At 40.4% G+C, this 18,970-nt stretch overlaps 1 protein-coding gene across 4 annotated transcripts in view; it reads right to left on the reverse strand.

Moving 5' to 3' along the window:
- The window catches only part of LOC114136273 (calmodulin-binding transcription activator 1-like), a 78,662-nt gene that overhangs the window by 24,305 nt on the left and 35,387 nt on the right, over positions 1 to 18,970 (reverse strand). For all 4 annotated transcript variants that reach the window (XM_028004163.1, XM_028004165.1, XM_028004162.1 and 1 more), the window contains exons 4-7: positions 15,073 to 15,140; positions 9,705 to 9,840; positions 5,998 to 6,069; positions 3,012 to 3,165 (exon numbers count right to left, since the gene is read on the reverse strand). In XM_028004163.1, the coding sequence (XP_027859964.1) occupies positions 3,012 to 3,165; positions 5,998 to 6,069; positions 9,705 to 9,840; positions 15,073 to 15,140 (430 nt within the window). The remainder of the gene's footprint in view (positions 1 to 3,011; positions 3,166 to 5,997; positions 6,070 to 9,704; positions 9,841 to 15,072; positions 15,141 to 18,970) is intronic.

Consider the following 18,970-nt stretch of genomic DNA (forward strand, 5'->3'; position numbering starts at 1 on the left):
GGTAACACCTCCCACTCATCATCAACAACCACAAGACACAGGCAAAGGGACTCGAGAAAGCAGAAGGCTCTGTGGACAATTAGCACATGAAGTAGTACTTGCATCAACAAGACACACAGGTTCGGGCTCATCTCAAACTACCTTTCTAGACCACATCAACAAAATAGATTGACTTACATAATGGTGTGTGGTTATGGGTGTGTCAGTGAGGATACTGAAATTATCTAGTCCTTCACGCTGTTTCATGAATATGAAATGCTTTATATTTTAGCCATGCTTGCCGGTTTGCTATAAATTTCTCCGTTTCATGGTTGCAGTTTGTGTCTGCCTCTAGGTGGCAGCATGACTCTGATAGCTGCAGCAACCAGCGACTTACTACATGTGGTAAAACCTGGCTAAATTACAAGTATTCTGGAAGTCTATCTAATATTAACCACGGATTAATCTAACTGAAACAAATCACTACAGGAAAAAGATTTTTATTTTTTGCCAATAGCTCAATTTTACAAGCTTTGCGATACTAAATTAAACTGACAAAAGTATAAGAAACTCAAAGCAGCAACATGTGAAGGTAGAGGTGTGAATATTAAATGAAAAATTAATCAAGTGATCAGCTATATAGTGGCCAATAATTTCCTGGCCGTCAGCTAATTGATTAATGAAATCAACTAATGGTGCCGTCTGTACTTTTATAAGCAGCTGGATGATTTAATTATCGACAAAACTGTTTAGCGTCAAATAAAAAGACCATTTTCAAATTTTGGTACTGAAAAGACGTCAAACCTCACTGTAAAACTGGGAATGCAATAAATTATTATTTAGTAAATTGCTTTTAATTGATAACCGTCAATTTGTGCAGATAAGGATGAAACTGAACGAAACACCTAAGTATAAATGAATGAATCATACATATTTTTGCATGCAAAAAATAAATAAATTTATCAAAATCATAAAATCTTCAGATTTGACTAATTTTAACCATGTCAATTTTATTTACCGACAACAGCTACAAATATAATATATTAATATATAAGTAACTACCCCCTATAACTACCATGTATGCAGCAGCATAGTGGGTAGCATTGCTGTGTGTAGTATATGATTTTCCTAAGCAAGTGCCTTTTCATTGACCTCGATATTAAAATGAGACTTGAGTTTAGAAAAGTTCATAATAGACACAAGAAAGTAACTTTTTTTTGCTAAGATAGTTTAAATGTTTATTGCATGCTGCAAGCAAAGGCATCTGCTTCAATGAGTCATTCACTTCAGGGTATTTAATCACCACATTAAATGTTTTAACATTCAGATGATAAATGTTTACCAATTAATACATGGCTGTTATATAGCTGTTTCACATATACAAACACATACATGAATGATTATCACAAACCATTTATAGAAGAAGGTTAAATTATGCATATTTTACAATCTCCTGCACTCCATCCTGTAAATAATTTAGTCATTTGCAGAACTATTCACATTGTTTTCTACTGTTCTTATGTAATTAATTTAAATAAGCACCAATTAGTACACTAATTGGTGCTTATTGTTGCTTCTAATAATTTTTTATTGTAATTTTTTTATATTTTATGTACTGTACTTCTAAATCATGATGTTTTAAACTTTAGATTAGTTAATGCTACTGTGACAAATACATTTCCTACTTGAAATAATAAAGAATATAATCTAATATATTATTTTTTTTGCTCTACTAGACTGACTCATTTAACTTGTCAGCCAGTGTGAGAGAGTGGCAGCCCATTTTTAAAATATAAATTTCACTGTGTGATGTTGGCCCTCTTTTTGCTTCAACTATAGCACCCTCAACTCTTTCAAACTTTCCATAAGGTTTAAACATTGTTTTCTGAAGCACATTTCTGAGGTCAGACACTGACGTTGGTTGAGAATGTGTGGTTTGTAGTGTGTCTGCTTTAATTCATCCAAAGCTGTTCCTTTGGGCTGAGGTCAGGAATCCAGTAAACCTCTTCCACACTAAACTTGCTCATCGCTGATTTGCTTTGTCTACTGGAAAATCATGTTGCAGCAGCGAAGGGCCATTCCCACACTTTTCCCACAACATTTTGAAAACGCCTCTGATATGCTAGAGGACTTAAGCCGCATCCACATGTCAATGTCAATGTCAAATTTATTTATATAGCACTTTAAAAACAGGCATAAAACTGCACCAAAGTGCTGTACAAGAATGACAATAACACAAATGAATAAAAACAGAGTATCACATGGGAACATATTTTTCCAAAACAGGTTGTCATTTTCCAATAATCTATAAAAGAAAAATGAATCCATACAGAAACACATACAACAAATCCCCCCCAGACCTGTAAGTGTCTCTAAACATTAAGTTTGGAACATGTGCTTAAAGCCTTCAGTAGTTCAATTGTGAATGGGAATAAAATTATAAATGGTTAATTAACTGGGAACTGGTGGTAAGACTTGAAAACCGATGTTCATAGACACCCTCCATGCTGTCAGAACAAAGCTTAAACCATTTAGCACAGAAGAATGTGGAAAACCTTTTGTCTCCAGAGATGTTCACCAAAAGATTTGCAGTTGTTATTGCAGTAGAAGGATGTTCTGCAAAATAGGGACTCAGTACTGCTGAATACTAAAACACATCAGTCCTTTTAAACTTTCATTTGTACGAAATTTCAAAACCATATGTTAGTTACAAATTAGTTAATTTGTAACTAATTTGCAAATTAGTGCAAATTAGTTATGCACTAATTTGTGTTGGTTTATCACACAAAATACCAGTAAAATCCATCCAAGTCTGCACTCATTATGTGACAAAATGTCAAGCCCTCAAGGGGTATGAATAATTTTCAATGTCCTGTATGAAAACACAGAATATACTGACAACATTAGCCATCATGACAATGTTTAACATAAAAGCTTAAATTAGTGATGTCAGTCTGGGACAGTCAAACAGCTGCACAATCTGCCCTTACGTGACTCATGAGAGGGTTTGTGCTCAAGTTAAGGAAACTCACACATAGGTTTGAGCTGTCCAATGAGCTCCTCTTTGCTCCACTTGGCCCACTCTTTCCTGTCCGTGTTGATGGAGCAGAGGACCGGACCGCACGGCTTCCCGCTGTCATCCACTGCCGGCACATTCAGGTAGTGCACCAGCACGATGTCTGGGTTCTGTAGCACACAAACATCGACATGCACACGCTGTTATTGTAAAATGACATCCATTCATTAATTCAGTGATGGGCCTTTAAAAGCGCACAGAGGGCAGGAATGAAATATATATATATATTCACAAACAGGAAAGAAGGGCAGGGGAGGAGGTTAACTGGGTGGGAAAGTGAAAGAGAAAGTAGAGGACAGGGAGGAGGTCAGACGTAGCGTGTCAGATAAGATTCTCTCACCTGCCCATAAAAGATTTAACAGCTCGAGCCCACTCATCACTCTCTCTCTAACGCTGCAGTGTCTCCACGTGTGGGTGTGTGGGTGTGTGTGTGTGTGAGCTCGATACAGGATATATGTGGAAAAACTGAACAAGAGAAACAGAGGGAGAGCAGCTCTCACTATACTGCAGGTCACCAACAGACCTATGGAATTTCTACCCTATGAATGATTCAACAAGTTCGCTCGTGTGCACGCGTGTGCTGGTGTGTGTGTGTGTGTGTGCGTGTGTGTGTGTGTGTGTGAGAAAGAGAGAGCCTGAGAGACAGAGACTTTTTTTCATGATGAAAGATTCAGTAGACAGACTCAGGTTAGGGGGTGGACCTGCTGAGGTGGAACACTTTTCTCTCCAAGAGAGGGGTAGCACACTGGGCCGCTGCTGCTCAGCGCTCTGCGGTGCAACACTGTTCATGGACTGATTTATAATCATGTTCACTGATGTGTTTTGATATCTGTGCAAAGAGCAGAAAATGGCACATTACAGATAAAGCAAGTCAAATTTCCCTTCCCATTTTCAAGATGGCAAGATTCCAACTAGTGGAGCATGCTGAAAAAGAACATATAGTGGATCGGGGCGTAATATTTCAATTTACTGAGATAGCTGATATTTCCATGTAGATTTTATGTGAAAAATTGTGCAAAAAAAAAATCTGATCAGAACTACATAGCTGTGTATGCTTGTCCATATTTTAAATATGCAATGGCATATTTCAGTTGAAATTAGCTGTGAGAAATGAAAAGTGGGGGAGTTTAAGTGGACCCAGACGTGTCCGGGAGTCATTATGCAATATGTCATGTGAAGATGATGAGGTGGCTGTTTCTTGAATTAGCAGAGCAAAAGACCTGTGTGTGTGGGTGTGTGTGCGTGTGAGAGAGAGAGAGAAAGAGAGCACATATGCACACAACAGCTGCTCTTTGTTGCCATTCACATGAGCAGTAGAGTGAGTCCAACATCTTTATGAAAAGCAACATGCTTTTATACACAATAGACACCTGTCAAGGTGTGTGTGTGGGTGTGCGTTTTAAGCAGAAGGCATGTTGTGTGTGTAGTTTGTAGCTCCAGGACATTTTCTTAGAAAGGACCGCACAGAGAGCAGCGCCTGAGTCCCTGATGCGAGCATTGAGAGTCAGGGTTAGATAACACACTGTTCTCAGGAAGTCACAGTCAGCTCCTGTAAAAATTATTTTTACCGCCCTGCACCCAGTGTGACATTTTCTCGAGACCTATATGAGCAGTGTATTCCATAGTGGTCTATATTCGTAGGTAGGACACCAGCAAGCCAAACAACATAAATTTTTACTATCAGCCCAGTCCTGGAGTATTATTTTCAGCAGCCTGAGTCTGCCTCATTAATTTGAAAGGGGAGGACTTTTATCGCTGCTTTATGGTTTAGCTCAGTTTCACCTGTTTGATGATCTAACAAGTGAAAGCTTGTGTTCTACTTTGTAAAATAAAACCTAAAATAGTTAAAAATAATGTTCGCTGTGTGTGTCGACGCCTTATGAATTCATTAAGAATTTTGCCGGTGTTAATACAGCGCTGGTCAGAAGTTTACATACAACCTAATGTTGATTTTGGGCTTTCAATGATTCTTTTTTTTCCCACCACCTTTTTTCCAGGGTAGTTTGATTACAACAAATTAGTGTGATGTTTTACAAAGTAGTATAATGTGCAAAAGCTAGAATTTATTGTGGATTTTCTCTAATTCACACGGGGCGAAAATTCTGCAGTATATAAAAGCACAGATAAACACATTGCACTTGTTATACATATTTAAATATTTGTTTATTTGTCCATTAGCAAAATGCATAGTTTTGGTTAGTTCTACTTATCAGAATGACAGCTTATTTGCTGTGTATTTTGTGCTACTCAGGCACAGACCTGCCTATTAAGCATAATTCAAAATTGTGAACTATGGCACCGTTGTTGAACACCTTCACCAGTTTCTTTTGATCTAATGGGAACTAAGGGTAGTTCAGAAGTGGCTTGTGCATGAATAACACCCTGGGTGTTCAACTTATAATATCACCCTGGGCAACTGCCCATGTTGCCTGTATCAAAAGCTGGCTCTGGATGTACCAAGAGGAAAATAACACACTACAGCTGTGTGGATTAGATGAGTCAGTTTCTGGAAAGCCCTAAGCTCAACAATATTTAAAATTTATGGACTCTTCTTAAATTCAAAATTCATGCCTGGAAATCAGAAAAACTAAAATGAGCTCTATCAGTTCTACCAGGAATAGTGATCAATTAAAAATATCCAGCTAAAATTAAGCCAGAGGTTTGTTGTTGGCTAAAATAAAAAAGTGTGCGTGAAGGTACAACTTGGGGAGGGAAATTCGTCCAAACAATAGTGTTTTGCTCATCAGTTCTTAAGTTTAGATTGCCTCTGAAGATACTGTATGTATTATATCAACACTCCTCCCTGAAAACAGAACAGTTCAAAGGTATTATTATTAAAGCCCAAAATTAAAGTAGTATTCCTTGTCAAAATTAGTATATGTAGACATATGACTGGTGCTGTATACGAGAGAGGCATAGTGGGAAAAGGGCGGAGAGCTTACCTGCAGCAGCCAATAGCATCTACGATGGAAGGTGGGGATGATGGAGGAGTGGACGTAGCAGCCATACAGACACTGGAGAGAGGATAGGAGAGGACAGCAGAGGAGAGGAGATCGCAATGGTGAACAAGACAAGAAAAAGGAAGGAAGCCGGACAAAGAAAAATTGCAAAAAAGGGAGTGGAGAAGGAGAGGACAGGGAAGGAGAGAACAGGAGAGGAGAACTTAGGTTATACCCACTTAGGTTGTATTGATTGTGGTGCTGAAAGTAAATTGCAAACATGCTGTATGTGTTTTTTTCCCTAATGTCTTTTCTAAAAAACCATCAATCTGACGTGGGCAATAACAGCACCAGAAACAAAGAAACTCACAGCCTTTGCAAAACAGGACATTTGGAATTAATAAAAACTTCAAAAGTTTTTAGTTTACTAGTTGTTAGAAAAGGGGAATATGTGGAGACTGCAAGAAACACTGAGCGAACAAAAGACACTTATAAGAACACTACAGAGTGTAAACATGACCAAATATAGGCGCAACTTGGTCAATTAGAATACCACAGAAAAATTTATGCATTCCCATAATTGCATTAAAAATGACACACAGATTGGTGTATTTAAAACATATAATCCTGGTAATTTTGACTGCTGGGGGTCCAGCAAATAAAACCTGAGTTCCTCAGAAAGCTACAGTACTACACTAATAAATAAATAGTATTTTTAAAACAGACATGTAATGATATTACCATGTTACACAGTAATGGGAAAGTCTGCTGACTTGACGATTGTCTAGCAGACAGTCATTGGGGAGGCCACAATTGGTAATTGCTAAAGCATGCAAGCATCTTAATGGAAAATTAAGTGGAAGAAAAAAGCGTTATTGCATAGGTGGTGGAGATGATTCTAATACAAGGAGAGTTGTAACAACATCAGTTCCACCATTTAGGAAACAGATAGAAGTTTTGTGAGTCTTTTAGTTGCTCTCTCCCTGGCCCACCATGGTAGACGTCAGGTTTAAAGCTGGTGTGTTAATGAGGAAAAAATGCTACACAGGTAAAAAAGTAATTTGTTTGACAAAAGGCAACATTTGTTTGGCACTTACACAGTTACAGCTAAAATAATTTGTCTAATCACTAATGTCCGGCACTAATGTCTAAATCCTTGAGTAACTGGTCACCCAAACACTTGATGCCTTCATCCATAAATACAACATATTAACAGATTGTGAGTATTGTTTTAGACAGAACTGACCCACATCAGTGGCGTTAATATCCATAACTAGAGAAATTATAAACAGCATGGACAATAAAAACTTTTGTCATTGATGGTTTCTTTCAGACCAATATGTTTGTTTGTGGAATAGGTTTCTTCATGTACTCTCTTTCTCTCACACAGACATAAACTCAACAGAGGCAGTGTTTGCGTTATGTTCTGGCTTAAAGAGTGACAGACATTGTTCTCAGTCATTCTTTTCCCTCAAATATACTTGTGAATTAGTGGCTATTTTTGCTTTTTCTGTATTATTGTTGCAACTCACCCCAGCATGCAGTACAATCTACAAAAGTAGTTGGGGTTGTAACAAAGGACATATGTGTCTTTGACATTAGCTTACAAAGTCTGAAAAACAAAGCTTTCAATCAGTATCATTTGAAGTAAACACATGTGGGTATTTTGTTGAGCAGTTTGAGAACTAGATCTCCAAGCAATCAAGGAGGTAACACATTTGTCTACAAGGAAGTGGAGAATGGAGCACTTCAAGTTTCCTTCTGCTGATAAGTTATATAGAGATGCTGATTTTATCTTCTCAGCACCTGCCCACACTGTCAAAAGCATCAATGGCTGCTGTAATGGTATCACTGCTTCGTCAATGCCTGAGCAGCACCACCAGCAATTCAGTTAAGTTGGTTGAACCAACCTTCAAAAGTTTTGAAAGTTTCAAAACCAACTTAATTTATCAGGCTTAACCAACTCAAGTTATGTCTATCCAACTCAATTTACTAAGTTTATCCAACTCAATATATTAAGATTATTTTAATTTGAATTCGTTAAGTGTGTGTAAAATTACATTTAAGTCAGTCTTACTCAGATCATGTGGTTTACATCAAAAAAAGAAGTAAACTCTAAAAATGTTTTGGGGGACTAAGCCTAGTTAGACAGGAAAGTGGGTAATGAAAGGGGGGGAAGAAATGCAACTAAGGTCATCATGCCGGGAATCTAACCTACGATGGCCGCGTCGAGGACTAAGGCCTCCTCGTATTTGTTGTGCTCTACACCTGTGCCACCCCGGCATATTTTGTGAGCTGGAAAAAACATTTCTGAACAAGACGAATAGCCGAAAGTCACATAAAAATTAGTTTCTTCAGAATTTTACACAATTTTGTGCAAAATAATTTTTTTTTTTTTTTTGTGAAATCAAAAAGATTCTTTCATGTCCAACACCTGGCCTTGGTGAAAAAGAGTGTTGTAATGTGTAACGGATGAAGGATGAAGTGAAAGCAGAAAAGCCTTCCATCAAGGTCATCACCTCCCCATTGTGAGCAGAAACCAAGACACCCACACCCGAGCATACATGCAAACGTATGAAACGGCTTTTATTAAAAACAAAATTGCTGCCAATGTAAATACATTCAATCAGGCAGTATGTAATTTACACTTCAAGCTTGTTTTGTTTTCTTTTTCATTCATGCTCATACACACTCATGTTTTGCTGCTGTTTTTCCCTTCTCAGAAGTAGCCCGCTCTCTTTCTAAAGTGTGTTTTGCCAAAGGCAAAGTGCATTTCCATATATTTCCATTCGATATGAGGAGGCTTTCCATCCAGGGTTATGTTTTTCTCTAATGCTTCCTGCCTCTCCCCATCCTTCTTCTTTCCCTCTGCTCATCTTGCCGCTCTGCTCGTTCCCTCATTCTCATTCCCTGCTCTACACGCTGCTTACTTGCTCGCTTGAGGGGTCCTGGGAAGGAGTGACACAAACAATTACTGACCAAGTGCCAGGGAGAGAAACTCTTTTCTCTGTGACCATATTTGTTTGTGGATGTTCAAGTGCACGGAGATATAAGACGGAGTGTTAGAATGTAAATAATTGCGACATCTTTAATCTTAGCCTATCTTGATGTGCCTTCTTCGAGCTGTTTCTTGTTCACTTTTAATGCATGAACCACTGAGTCCCCAGTAAGCATCCGTGTGCCTCATCACAGTTTCTCCTTTGCTCTCCTCTCCACCTCATTCTTTCTGTTTCTGACACATGCATGCTCACTCCTCTCACCTCCTGATACATTCCTGCTGAATAATCAATTTCTGAGCTGGCTGATGTGACTCAAACACACGCACTCACACCCCCCCACACACACACACACACGCATGCATGCAGAGACGCTGCCTTGAGACTGGATCGATACCCCTCTCTGTTCTGCTGAAGGAGGCATTGACATCATTCCTGGCCTGAGGCCAAACACACTCTTATCCTTCACAAAGAGAGAGGAAGGGAGACAGGGACCGGAGCTGGAAGGAGTTGGGTTGGGAGGAGAAGAAAGAGGGGTACCACTCACTTTCAGGCCACAAATTGGTCTGTAGACTAAGCGGCGGCTTATTTTGCGTGTTCGTTTGAGTTGCATGTATGTGTCTCCTCTAAATCAAGAAGAGTAAGTTAAGGACGAGGTTGGCAGCGAAGCAGCAAACACCATCATCGACTTGTTTTTCCACTGCAGCCTCTTACCTCTACCCCCTGGACTTTAAGCTTCATATGATCCTCTCGGGTGGTCTTCCCGTCTTTCCTCTTCTTCCAGCAGTAGCCATCTTTCCTGTACTTCACCTTTTTACGGTTGTAGAGGATCATAGAGCCATTCTGAGGCCTGCAGCAGGACAGGAGGAAGAAATTACAGTCATTTTTATGCGTTCTTGATCTCACACAGCATTTTGCACGGTGACGTCAGCGCTACTCTTGGCGAGTTTCACGTGCCCGCCCTCCCCCTTCACATAAATAGCCCTGTGCTCCAACATGTTAATATTTTAGTAGGGTGATTTACTGGCACAGCAAGAACATTGGCCTCCAAGCTGCCTTTCTGTATACACACCTGGTGGGATGAACACACACAGTCGCAAAGACACACACCAGGAATCATACATGAACAAAGACAGAGGTATAATAGTGATATCAGACATAGCAGGGTCTGCTGCTGTGTCTTCTTTGGGCTCAATGTCAAACCTGCTGCTCGGCAATCAATCATTACCCTTTAAAACATTAGGGACAGGTGTGTGTGTGGTTTGGGGGTGGGAGGGGGGGTGTTTGTGTGTGAAAGAGATAGATTGTGTGAGTGTGCCAAAGGAGGAAAAGTGCCTCTCTGCCTTATCTTGTGACACCAGGAGGGGAAAACAGACTAGTTAACAATCAATAAACTAAAACACAGAGCCTTGCAAAAGCATTTATACCCCTTAAACCCTTTCACATTTTGTTATGACCACATACTTTAGTGTATTTTAATGGAGTTTTATGAAATAGACCAACACAAAGAAGTGCATAAAGGTGAAGCCGAAGGAGAATAATACTCTGCTTTAAACTTCCAAAAAGCTCTTTTGCTCTTCATGAAGCTGTTTGCTCAGTAATATTCTCTGAGACCTTCACAAATCAACTGCATTCATGCTGAGGATATATTCCACACAACAAGTGATCCACATTTACTATTAAGGTGATTTCTGAGGGCAATTTGTGGCACTGGACTTTATTCAGGAGAATCCGAGTGAAGGGGGATCATAGAAATGCAAATGATTTGTAAACTATATTATTTTCCATCCACTTCAAAATAATGTCCTACAATCTCTTGGTCAATCACATAAAACCCCAATAAGTTACAGTGAAGTTCCTGTGTTAACATGAGAAAATGTGAAAAAGTTGAATATGTTTGGAACTAAAGAGTCAGAAATGCCCGCCTAACGGCAGTCGGCTGAGAAGATACACATTTCCTCCATCCCCTCTGTGCTTCGCTTCTCAATCAGCCTCCAGTCCTCATCCCTCTTATCGCATCTCCTCATTTAATTTTTTTTTTTTTGTTACTCCTACGGTCCCCCAGTTCTCGTCTCCAGTTCTTTTCATCTCATCTGTTCCTCCTGGTGCTACCCCAGCCTTTCCTTTCTCCTCTCCTCTCCGAATTTCATGTCGACACATCTATATGGACTGAGATGATAGCGGCGTACTCAGAAGGCCGTGTGTAGCGAAATTGAATTTACTGTGAGCTGATTTTCTCTGACACCTTAAATCTGTTCTGTTTTGGGGGCGAGCCTGCCAGTTTCTTAGTGGAGTGGAGACCCCCACCCTCCGATCAAAGCCAAGTATAGTCTCCGTCTCGAGCAGCGTGAGTCATCTGAGAGCTGCTGATTCTAATTATGTTACGGAGAAGATGGATGAGATCAAACGCGTGCTTGTGTGTGGGCGACAGACGCGTGCGTGTTTCGCATGTGGACGGGGGAGCGCGCTCGGGGACGGTTGCCCATGCGTGTACCTCGCGAACCTTGTGATTCAGGCAGACATAAATGCTATTGATTGTAACTAGGCTGTGATGTGTGGGATATAAAAAGCTTTTCAGCTGTTCCACGGTGTAGCAGAGCAAAAACAGGGAAGGAAAGGAGGAGGAGATGGTGGGGAGAAAAAAAAAGAAAAGAAAACGGCAGCAAGATGAAGAGGCAGAGTGGGTGTGTGAGCGAGTCCAGTAAGGGAGGAGACAAGGAGGAGCGCATAAAAAGGAGAAGGCAACTCTCACAACTTTGAACCCATGAAACAGTTCAGTGACGGGAGAAATCAAGGTCATTGATTGTGATCTTCACATTGTTCCCCCGGCAAAAGCCCTGCAAAAAAAAAATTGCAGTCATGTAAATGTCAGTGGCTCCGTGAGCTGAGCTCCTTTCCATCTGATGGGATTAGGTGTAATCTGTTCTAATCGTGCCTCGTGTCATGTGTAAATGGGATTATATCTAACTGCTGCTCAATAACACCAATATAACTGCTGCCGCTGCAGCTGCAGCTGCTGGGAGGCTGAGGCTGCACGGCAGCACAGCCAATCAATGAGAAATCCATCCACAACATAAACCGTGCTGGTGGCCCCCCGGCCGCTCCTGACAGGAGTCCTTAGGCTGACACAATAAGAGCGCACAGATATCACCTCAGTCTTTCAACAGTGTCAGTAATCAGACATGGGGGGCAAAAGGTGACTGATTCACTTGCTTCACTTCACTTTTTTCTTCTTTGCTTTTTTTTAATCCTTCTTCTGTTTCACCTCTTTCATCTTTTATTCTCTTTTGCTCACAGTATATACCTACAGTACATCTGTATTAACTAAAGTAAATGTCAATAAGGTGATTCATCAATAATTCAACTTGCCCTTTTCCCCGAGTCTTTTATTCTGTCTCGCCTTTCTTGCAGTTCTCCTTCTTGGCTCTCCTTTCTAGGAAAAGCACCACTTATGGTTCCCTCAGATCAATGAATATTCAGTCCTGGCACGTGAATCCCTGTTCGCGTCCCATCTTTTATACACATGCTGCTCCTCCCTTTAAAATCCCCCTCTCACCCTTCTTTGCCTGAATTATACATCACTTATCCTAATACATTTACATTCATTAATACTCCATTTCCAGCTGACTAGGAGCTTTACAGTCCGCTCATGTTCTGGAGTGTTCTCTACATGTGGAGTGGGCTGCTAGCAGGATGGAGGCGGGAGACAGTTGACGTACATTACTAATGTTTTAATCAAACACAGGCACTTACTCATTGAGATTAAACCACAGTGAGTCATTGACTGACTGAGTGATACCGAGTTTGAACCGTGAGACTTGGAAAGTTTGTAAATCCTTAAAAATGTTCTATTATGCATTGTTCATATGTACAAAAAACATTTTTCTTTCTTTTAAAAAAGACTAGTCATGATAATGCAACTCCAAACAAAAACTAAAGTATAATGTATGACTCAGCCACAGAAATTATTTTTCATAATGTACTGTACATGAATTCTCTTCAGTCTCTGCAGAAATATGTACCTTAAGACCAGTTCATCAGTAGACAGTGATTTTAACCAATTTCTCTTCACAGAACAACTGTGTTGAACCTCAGCTTTTTCAAATAAATGCAAAAATTGTTTTTTAATTTTTGATAAAGCCTGGGACTTTGGCTAAGTCATACTGATAAATGAACGTGTTGTTTAACTTTTACAGTCTGGTGCTTTTTGTTGTGTAACTCAGAATATCCTGAGACTGTATTTTTCATTTGTTGCAATGCAAAATGAATTCATGTCCAAGCATGACATAAGCCCATACCATTATAACACTTTCTCAGTCAGATTAAACATGTCCTTTTGTGTCTGTTTTTTTTTTTTTTTTTTGGGATATTTTTGATTTCCATAAACTGGGGATTAGCAGAAATGTTTCTCTTAACAAACAACCACTGTTTTTTAGTTTCTCCCTGACGGATGACTCATGAGTCTTACACTAATGTTAGAATACAACTCATATTATTGCTGAGTATTTTCTCTGGGGTCCCTTGTGACCTCATAGACTGAACCTGTGAGCCACACTGTTAGAAACTTCTTCAATTTCCACTGTCCGACTGCAAGATGATGGAGACAAGAAACCTTTGAGATGGTTTGACAGGCGTGCACAACCATAGGATTTGTCAACACTAACACATAGACTTTGCCAAGCAGAACTTTTTCTGACGCATTAGCACATTGTATTCACATCAAAATTACATTTTTGGTCCGCAAAGCGGGAATTTCTTTTAAGAAGTAGCAGGGAATTTCCCATTGTGAGCTAAAAATCAGTAACTTAAATGGATAAGGGGATATTATATCTGCTTCAGCTATTGTGGTAAATAAATAAATAAATAAATAAATAAATAAATAAATAAATAAATAAAGTACATTTTTAGATTGTCTTAGTTATTTTAAGCAAGTCTTAGCTTAAATTTATTGAAACTTGCACAAACCTGTGTGATCTAGAGCCCTTAGCAAAATGCTCTGCGTTGAAATGTCATCAACACGGTCACAACGTGAGCTCACTGAAGACTAGTAACTTCATGTTTTGAGTCAGAGACAACATGAGGTGGAAATTCCTTCAGCCGTTTTTTAATGTCAGCATTTATTTCATTATGTCCTCCTTCATACCAGTATATTTGATTTTAATTAACCTTTTTCTGTAATACTAATAGTTTGTTACTATGGATGCACACATTTGGCAAACAGCTCTTACTTTTGTTTAGATCATTGACTTTCCTGAGAACCTTTCCTGAGATTTTAAAGAACTGTGTAGGGAGAGGGCTTTTTATGATGCAACACCAGGAAGTAGACCAGGCGGCTGGAAGCATGGGACTTAACTCTGGAAAAGCTAGCAACTTCTAGCTCTAACTCCTAGTGAATGGAAACAGCTTTGTGTTTTGTTTTTTATTAGATTTTAACATCTGTGTTGTACTTATTACTTGTTGGTTTTAATCAGTTCTCTTGTTTTATTCATTGTTATTTGTCTAATTTTCCTCCCCTACACTTCCATCCCTCGTTTCTTGTAGACTAGCCTTTGCATATGTATTGTCCTGTGTTTATTGTTAGAGGTCAGTTCTGTTTGTTATTCGTTGTGTTTGTTTTAGTTGACCATTTTCTTTTGGTTGCTTTTCTAAATTTTTGAAATATCTGAAATATTCTGTGTTTAATTAATTTGTCCAAACACATATCCTCTGGAAAGCAATAACAGATTTGTCCTTGTGCTTCACTGCTGGGTCCCTGACAACAAAACTGTCCTGCTGAAACTCCGTATGGACGAAATATTTGTCCCCATCAGGAAAAACAGAAACAGCACCTCTGGAGTGTAAGTTAAATTTGACAATACTCAATACTAAAGCATGCAATGTAATACTAATAACAAGGATTTGATTTTACTAACTTTAAAAAAGTATTGGACTCTGCGTTTGCAAACACCTGATCTGAAGTGACTCGGTTCTGTGTGAGGAACAGCCCTTGTTTGTAGAATACATTATGTTATTTAATGCAAATACAGGGTTAAAAAAAACACAGCTGCAGGTGTGTATAAATTATCGTCTGTTCTCTGCTCACCTGGTTTTTGGCGATGTCGTCAGCCACTCATCGTGTTTCTCAAAAGTGATGAGATATGCAGCAATCTCCTAGACACACAGAGAAAGACAGAGAGGTTATATTGGTGTGTGTACATCCCCGGCAGATGGGGTGTGTGTGTGTGTGTGTGTGTGTCACGGGGAGATAACACATAACAAGTATTTCCAGATGACCTGCTGATGCCCACAGAGAGAGTGTCACTATCTGATTGCCAAGGTGAGGTTTGGCCACTTGATTGGTCACAGAGCAGCCAGTGAGGAGGCAGATACAGAGGACAGACCCCCAGGGCCAGCAACCAATCACACTTCACTTTGCCTCCTCCACTGGGGAGGAAAAGCTATCTCCTAAATACACATACTCGCACTATATGAACACACACACACACACATATATTCACATACACAGGGGGTGCAGGCCTATAAACCTGCTCAGAGAGTACGCTGATAGGAAAAGTTTTCTTGCACTTTGCAGTTTGCCATTCAGATAAAGCCTCTTCCAAACTCCACTCTTAATTCCTCCTGCTCTCATCTCATTTCCTCATCTTTCCTCTTCACAGTTCTTCTCTTCTATCTCATGTGAATCCAACAAGGAAAAGGAAAACTCGAATCATACAGGTGCATTTTACCGAGAGCGGGAAAAAAACAAAACATCCAAACACACACACACACACACCCACGCGCGCGCAAACACAGACATAAAGAAATGCATCCAAAAGCAATTGTTGTTTGTACCTCACACTTTTTAGTTCCTCATGCAACTCCGCCTTTTCTCTTTGCTCGCTGAACTTTCTCACCTCTGGTTTCCTCCTTCAAACATCACTCTCTATCCGACTATCATCGACTCCCATCTCACCCACTTGTTGGGAAAGACTATGAAATGTAAATTATCCTCTTAAGGCAATCAGCTTTTGAAATGTGGCACAAAGCAATAGTGAGGACGACATCAACACTCCAGCACTCCTTCATCTGCCCCCTCAGATCAACAGTCTCCTCTCTAGACTTTCTTTCTCTCTTATCCTCTGTGTCTTGGGGTGTGTGTGTGTGTGTGTGTGTGTGTGTCCCAGTTTGGCATGAGAGCTCCCCGGCTCGACACCGATATGACAAAAGATTTGAGATGTGGAGGGGGAAGGAGGTGAGAGGGGCAAATACAGAGCAGCTAGAGGCTGCTGACACTTAACTGGATAGGAGTTTTTTGTATCCTCAGTTTGATCCTCACTTCCAAACCCCCCCACTGGCTCGTTCTGAATTTATATCGGTATTTATATATACGTGTGTGGGTGTGGGAGAGACTGCTATCGCACCCTTTATAATTATCAATATCTGGCTTGAGAATGTATCTGTACAAGGTAAATAAAAGGCTCAGAGGACAGAATCTGTACATGAATACAAAGAAGCAAACACGCTGCTTGAACTTTTTCACATTTGCAATTTACCAACCACTACAGGGCTGGGGCATATGACTTAAAGATAAAATCTTTTCACCACCTTTTTTTTTCCCCCTGAAAAAATAAATAGAAAATATGTTAAAAACTGTCTTTTATTTCTATCATTCTGTGAATTGATCTGAATTTAAAGTCGAAATAAACAGAAGCTGTAAAACGTGTTTGTCACAAAGATGGTAATTCACTCTGAACTATGGAAATCTAAGGAATGCTTTGTGAAAAAAGTCTGATTTTCCAAAAATTAAATCTTAAAAAACAAAAAGATATGTAATTAACTGAAAAAAATCGATTTATCGCCAAGTCTTACCTCAAACTTCAACATATATTATTTGGATCAATGTGTTGGACCAAGACAAACTGTTGGAGAACTAAAATGTGGAAGAGAAAGGACAGATGGATTAATTTGAATTGCCACTTTTAATATGACACCCCAAAATAAAAATCTAATGCAAACAACTTCCTCTGGAACAAACCCTATAAATAATAAGAGTCTCACTGAGTGTAAGGCCTCAAGTGTGTTAGAGAATAGTAGTGAACAAACATCATTATAAAGACCAAAGGATAAACTTTTGGTGAAGTTTAAAACTGGGTTTGGTTAGGGGTGCAACAAAAGATTATTTTACTAATTGATTCTTCTGCTAATTATTCTGATGATTAATTGATTATTCGGAAAAAGACATTTGTTTGTCACGGACTTTGAGGGAGAAAAACCAAACATGTGGAGGGTGGCAGTGCTCTAGACAAAAAAGACCCAAATTAAACTTCTTTGACATGCTTCCAAAAACACGTTGTGTGGCAGGAAACTGACGGTGTTCAACACCTTGTAAACAAAATCTTCAAGGTGAACCACAGGGAAACTGCAGCAGGGACGGGGAAGCTGGCCAGAGTTGATGAGAAGATGGATGAAGATAAATACAGGGCCAACCTTTAAGAAAACTTGTTAGAGGCAGCAAAACACTTCAGGCTGATGGGGCGGAGGTCACCCTAAACACACATCCAGAGTGAATTGGCTTAAATCACACAACCTTCTTCTGAAACTCACAGTTATGTCTGACTTTGTGTAAAATCCCTGAAAAGCACTTTAGTGTTTGCTTGTAATGTTACAACATGTGAAAAAGTCCAGTGGTGAGATTACTTTGGTGAGACTCTGTAGACATAGGTTGGCATAATGACACACACACCCCCACACACATTAGCACACAAGGAGTGCCTCATTCATTTATGCATCTATTCATTAGCTGTGACAGGCAGCCACCTCTCCTCCTCCCAAACCACTCCGCAGCAAGTCAATATCCTATACAGCCTCCACGGCTCTGGCCAGGCACTCGGGCTCCCCTAGTGACTGTCAGCCAGCGGGAGGCGGGAGCAGAGAGGAGAGAGGGGGGAGGAGAGGAGGCGCTGGAGGAGGTGGGGTGGACAGAAGGATGGGAGGATTAAGACAGAGAGAGGGAAAGAGAGAGACTTACAATTAAAGGCCTGCCCCATAAGAGCCATTAAAAAACCAGAAACAGAGGAGTCAGCTGAAAAAGGCAGCCCGACACACACTGTGCAACACACCCACACACACACACACGCACAAGCACACACTGCTGCTGCTGCTGCTCACTCCCCCTGGCAGCGCACACACACATGCCCATGTGAAGAGTGACAGAAGTGAGTTGGTGAAGGTCGATCCTCAGGAAGTCACAGTTATTGTCCCAGTGGAAGGAAGTGATGGAGCACTGTGAGCATGCCTGGTGACACGCTGACCCTACAGGAATACTGTGAGTGAAGGTGCGTGTGCATGCGTGTGCATGGGTGCGTGTGTGTTGGCTGTGAACCGGCACATGGGCAGGGAAAGACATCGTTCTCCAGGGATCTGCTCGAGAAACCCAGACGTTCTGCATGTCTGTGTGCAGCAATACATTACCAATACATTACGACAGGCGCTCAGATGCACACACTTTCCCCACCCAACACACACCCATTTCTGCTGGCTGCTGTGCATGTGAAAGCGTAAAAGAGAGTTACTTAAGAAATATCTAACAAAGCAGGGAGCATGAGTGGGAAGTTAGATTGGAGCAAGCACTGCAGTTGGGGAAATCAGCCTCCCACTCACGCTTCACTGAGACCATCTCCCTCTGAGAAACTGGTGGCATGTACAGAAAGGCAGCCACAAAGACGCGCGTGTGTACATACAAACACATTTACAATGCCTTGGGGAGGTTTCCACTGGGAAAGGGACTTTATAGGTTCACCTACACACCCGACAGTCCCATCCAGGAACTTCTCCCAGGGATAGTCACTTACCAGGGTCTGGCCATAGGCTCGTATTTATATATCTATATGCATATAGAGAGGGAGCTGTGTGCACGTTTGAAGCCTAATGATGAGCATCACCCCGACAGAGATCTGGGGAAAACAGAGCTGTCTTCAAACTGGAACTGTCACATCCATTCG

This window comes from Xiphophorus couchianus, chromosome 20, assembly GCF_001444195.1.
Source record: "Xiphophorus couchianus chromosome 20, X_couchianus-1.0, whole genome shotgun sequence".
Taxonomy (NCBI): Eukaryota; Metazoa; Chordata; class Actinopteri; order Cyprinodontiformes; family Poeciliidae; genus Xiphophorus; species Xiphophorus couchianus.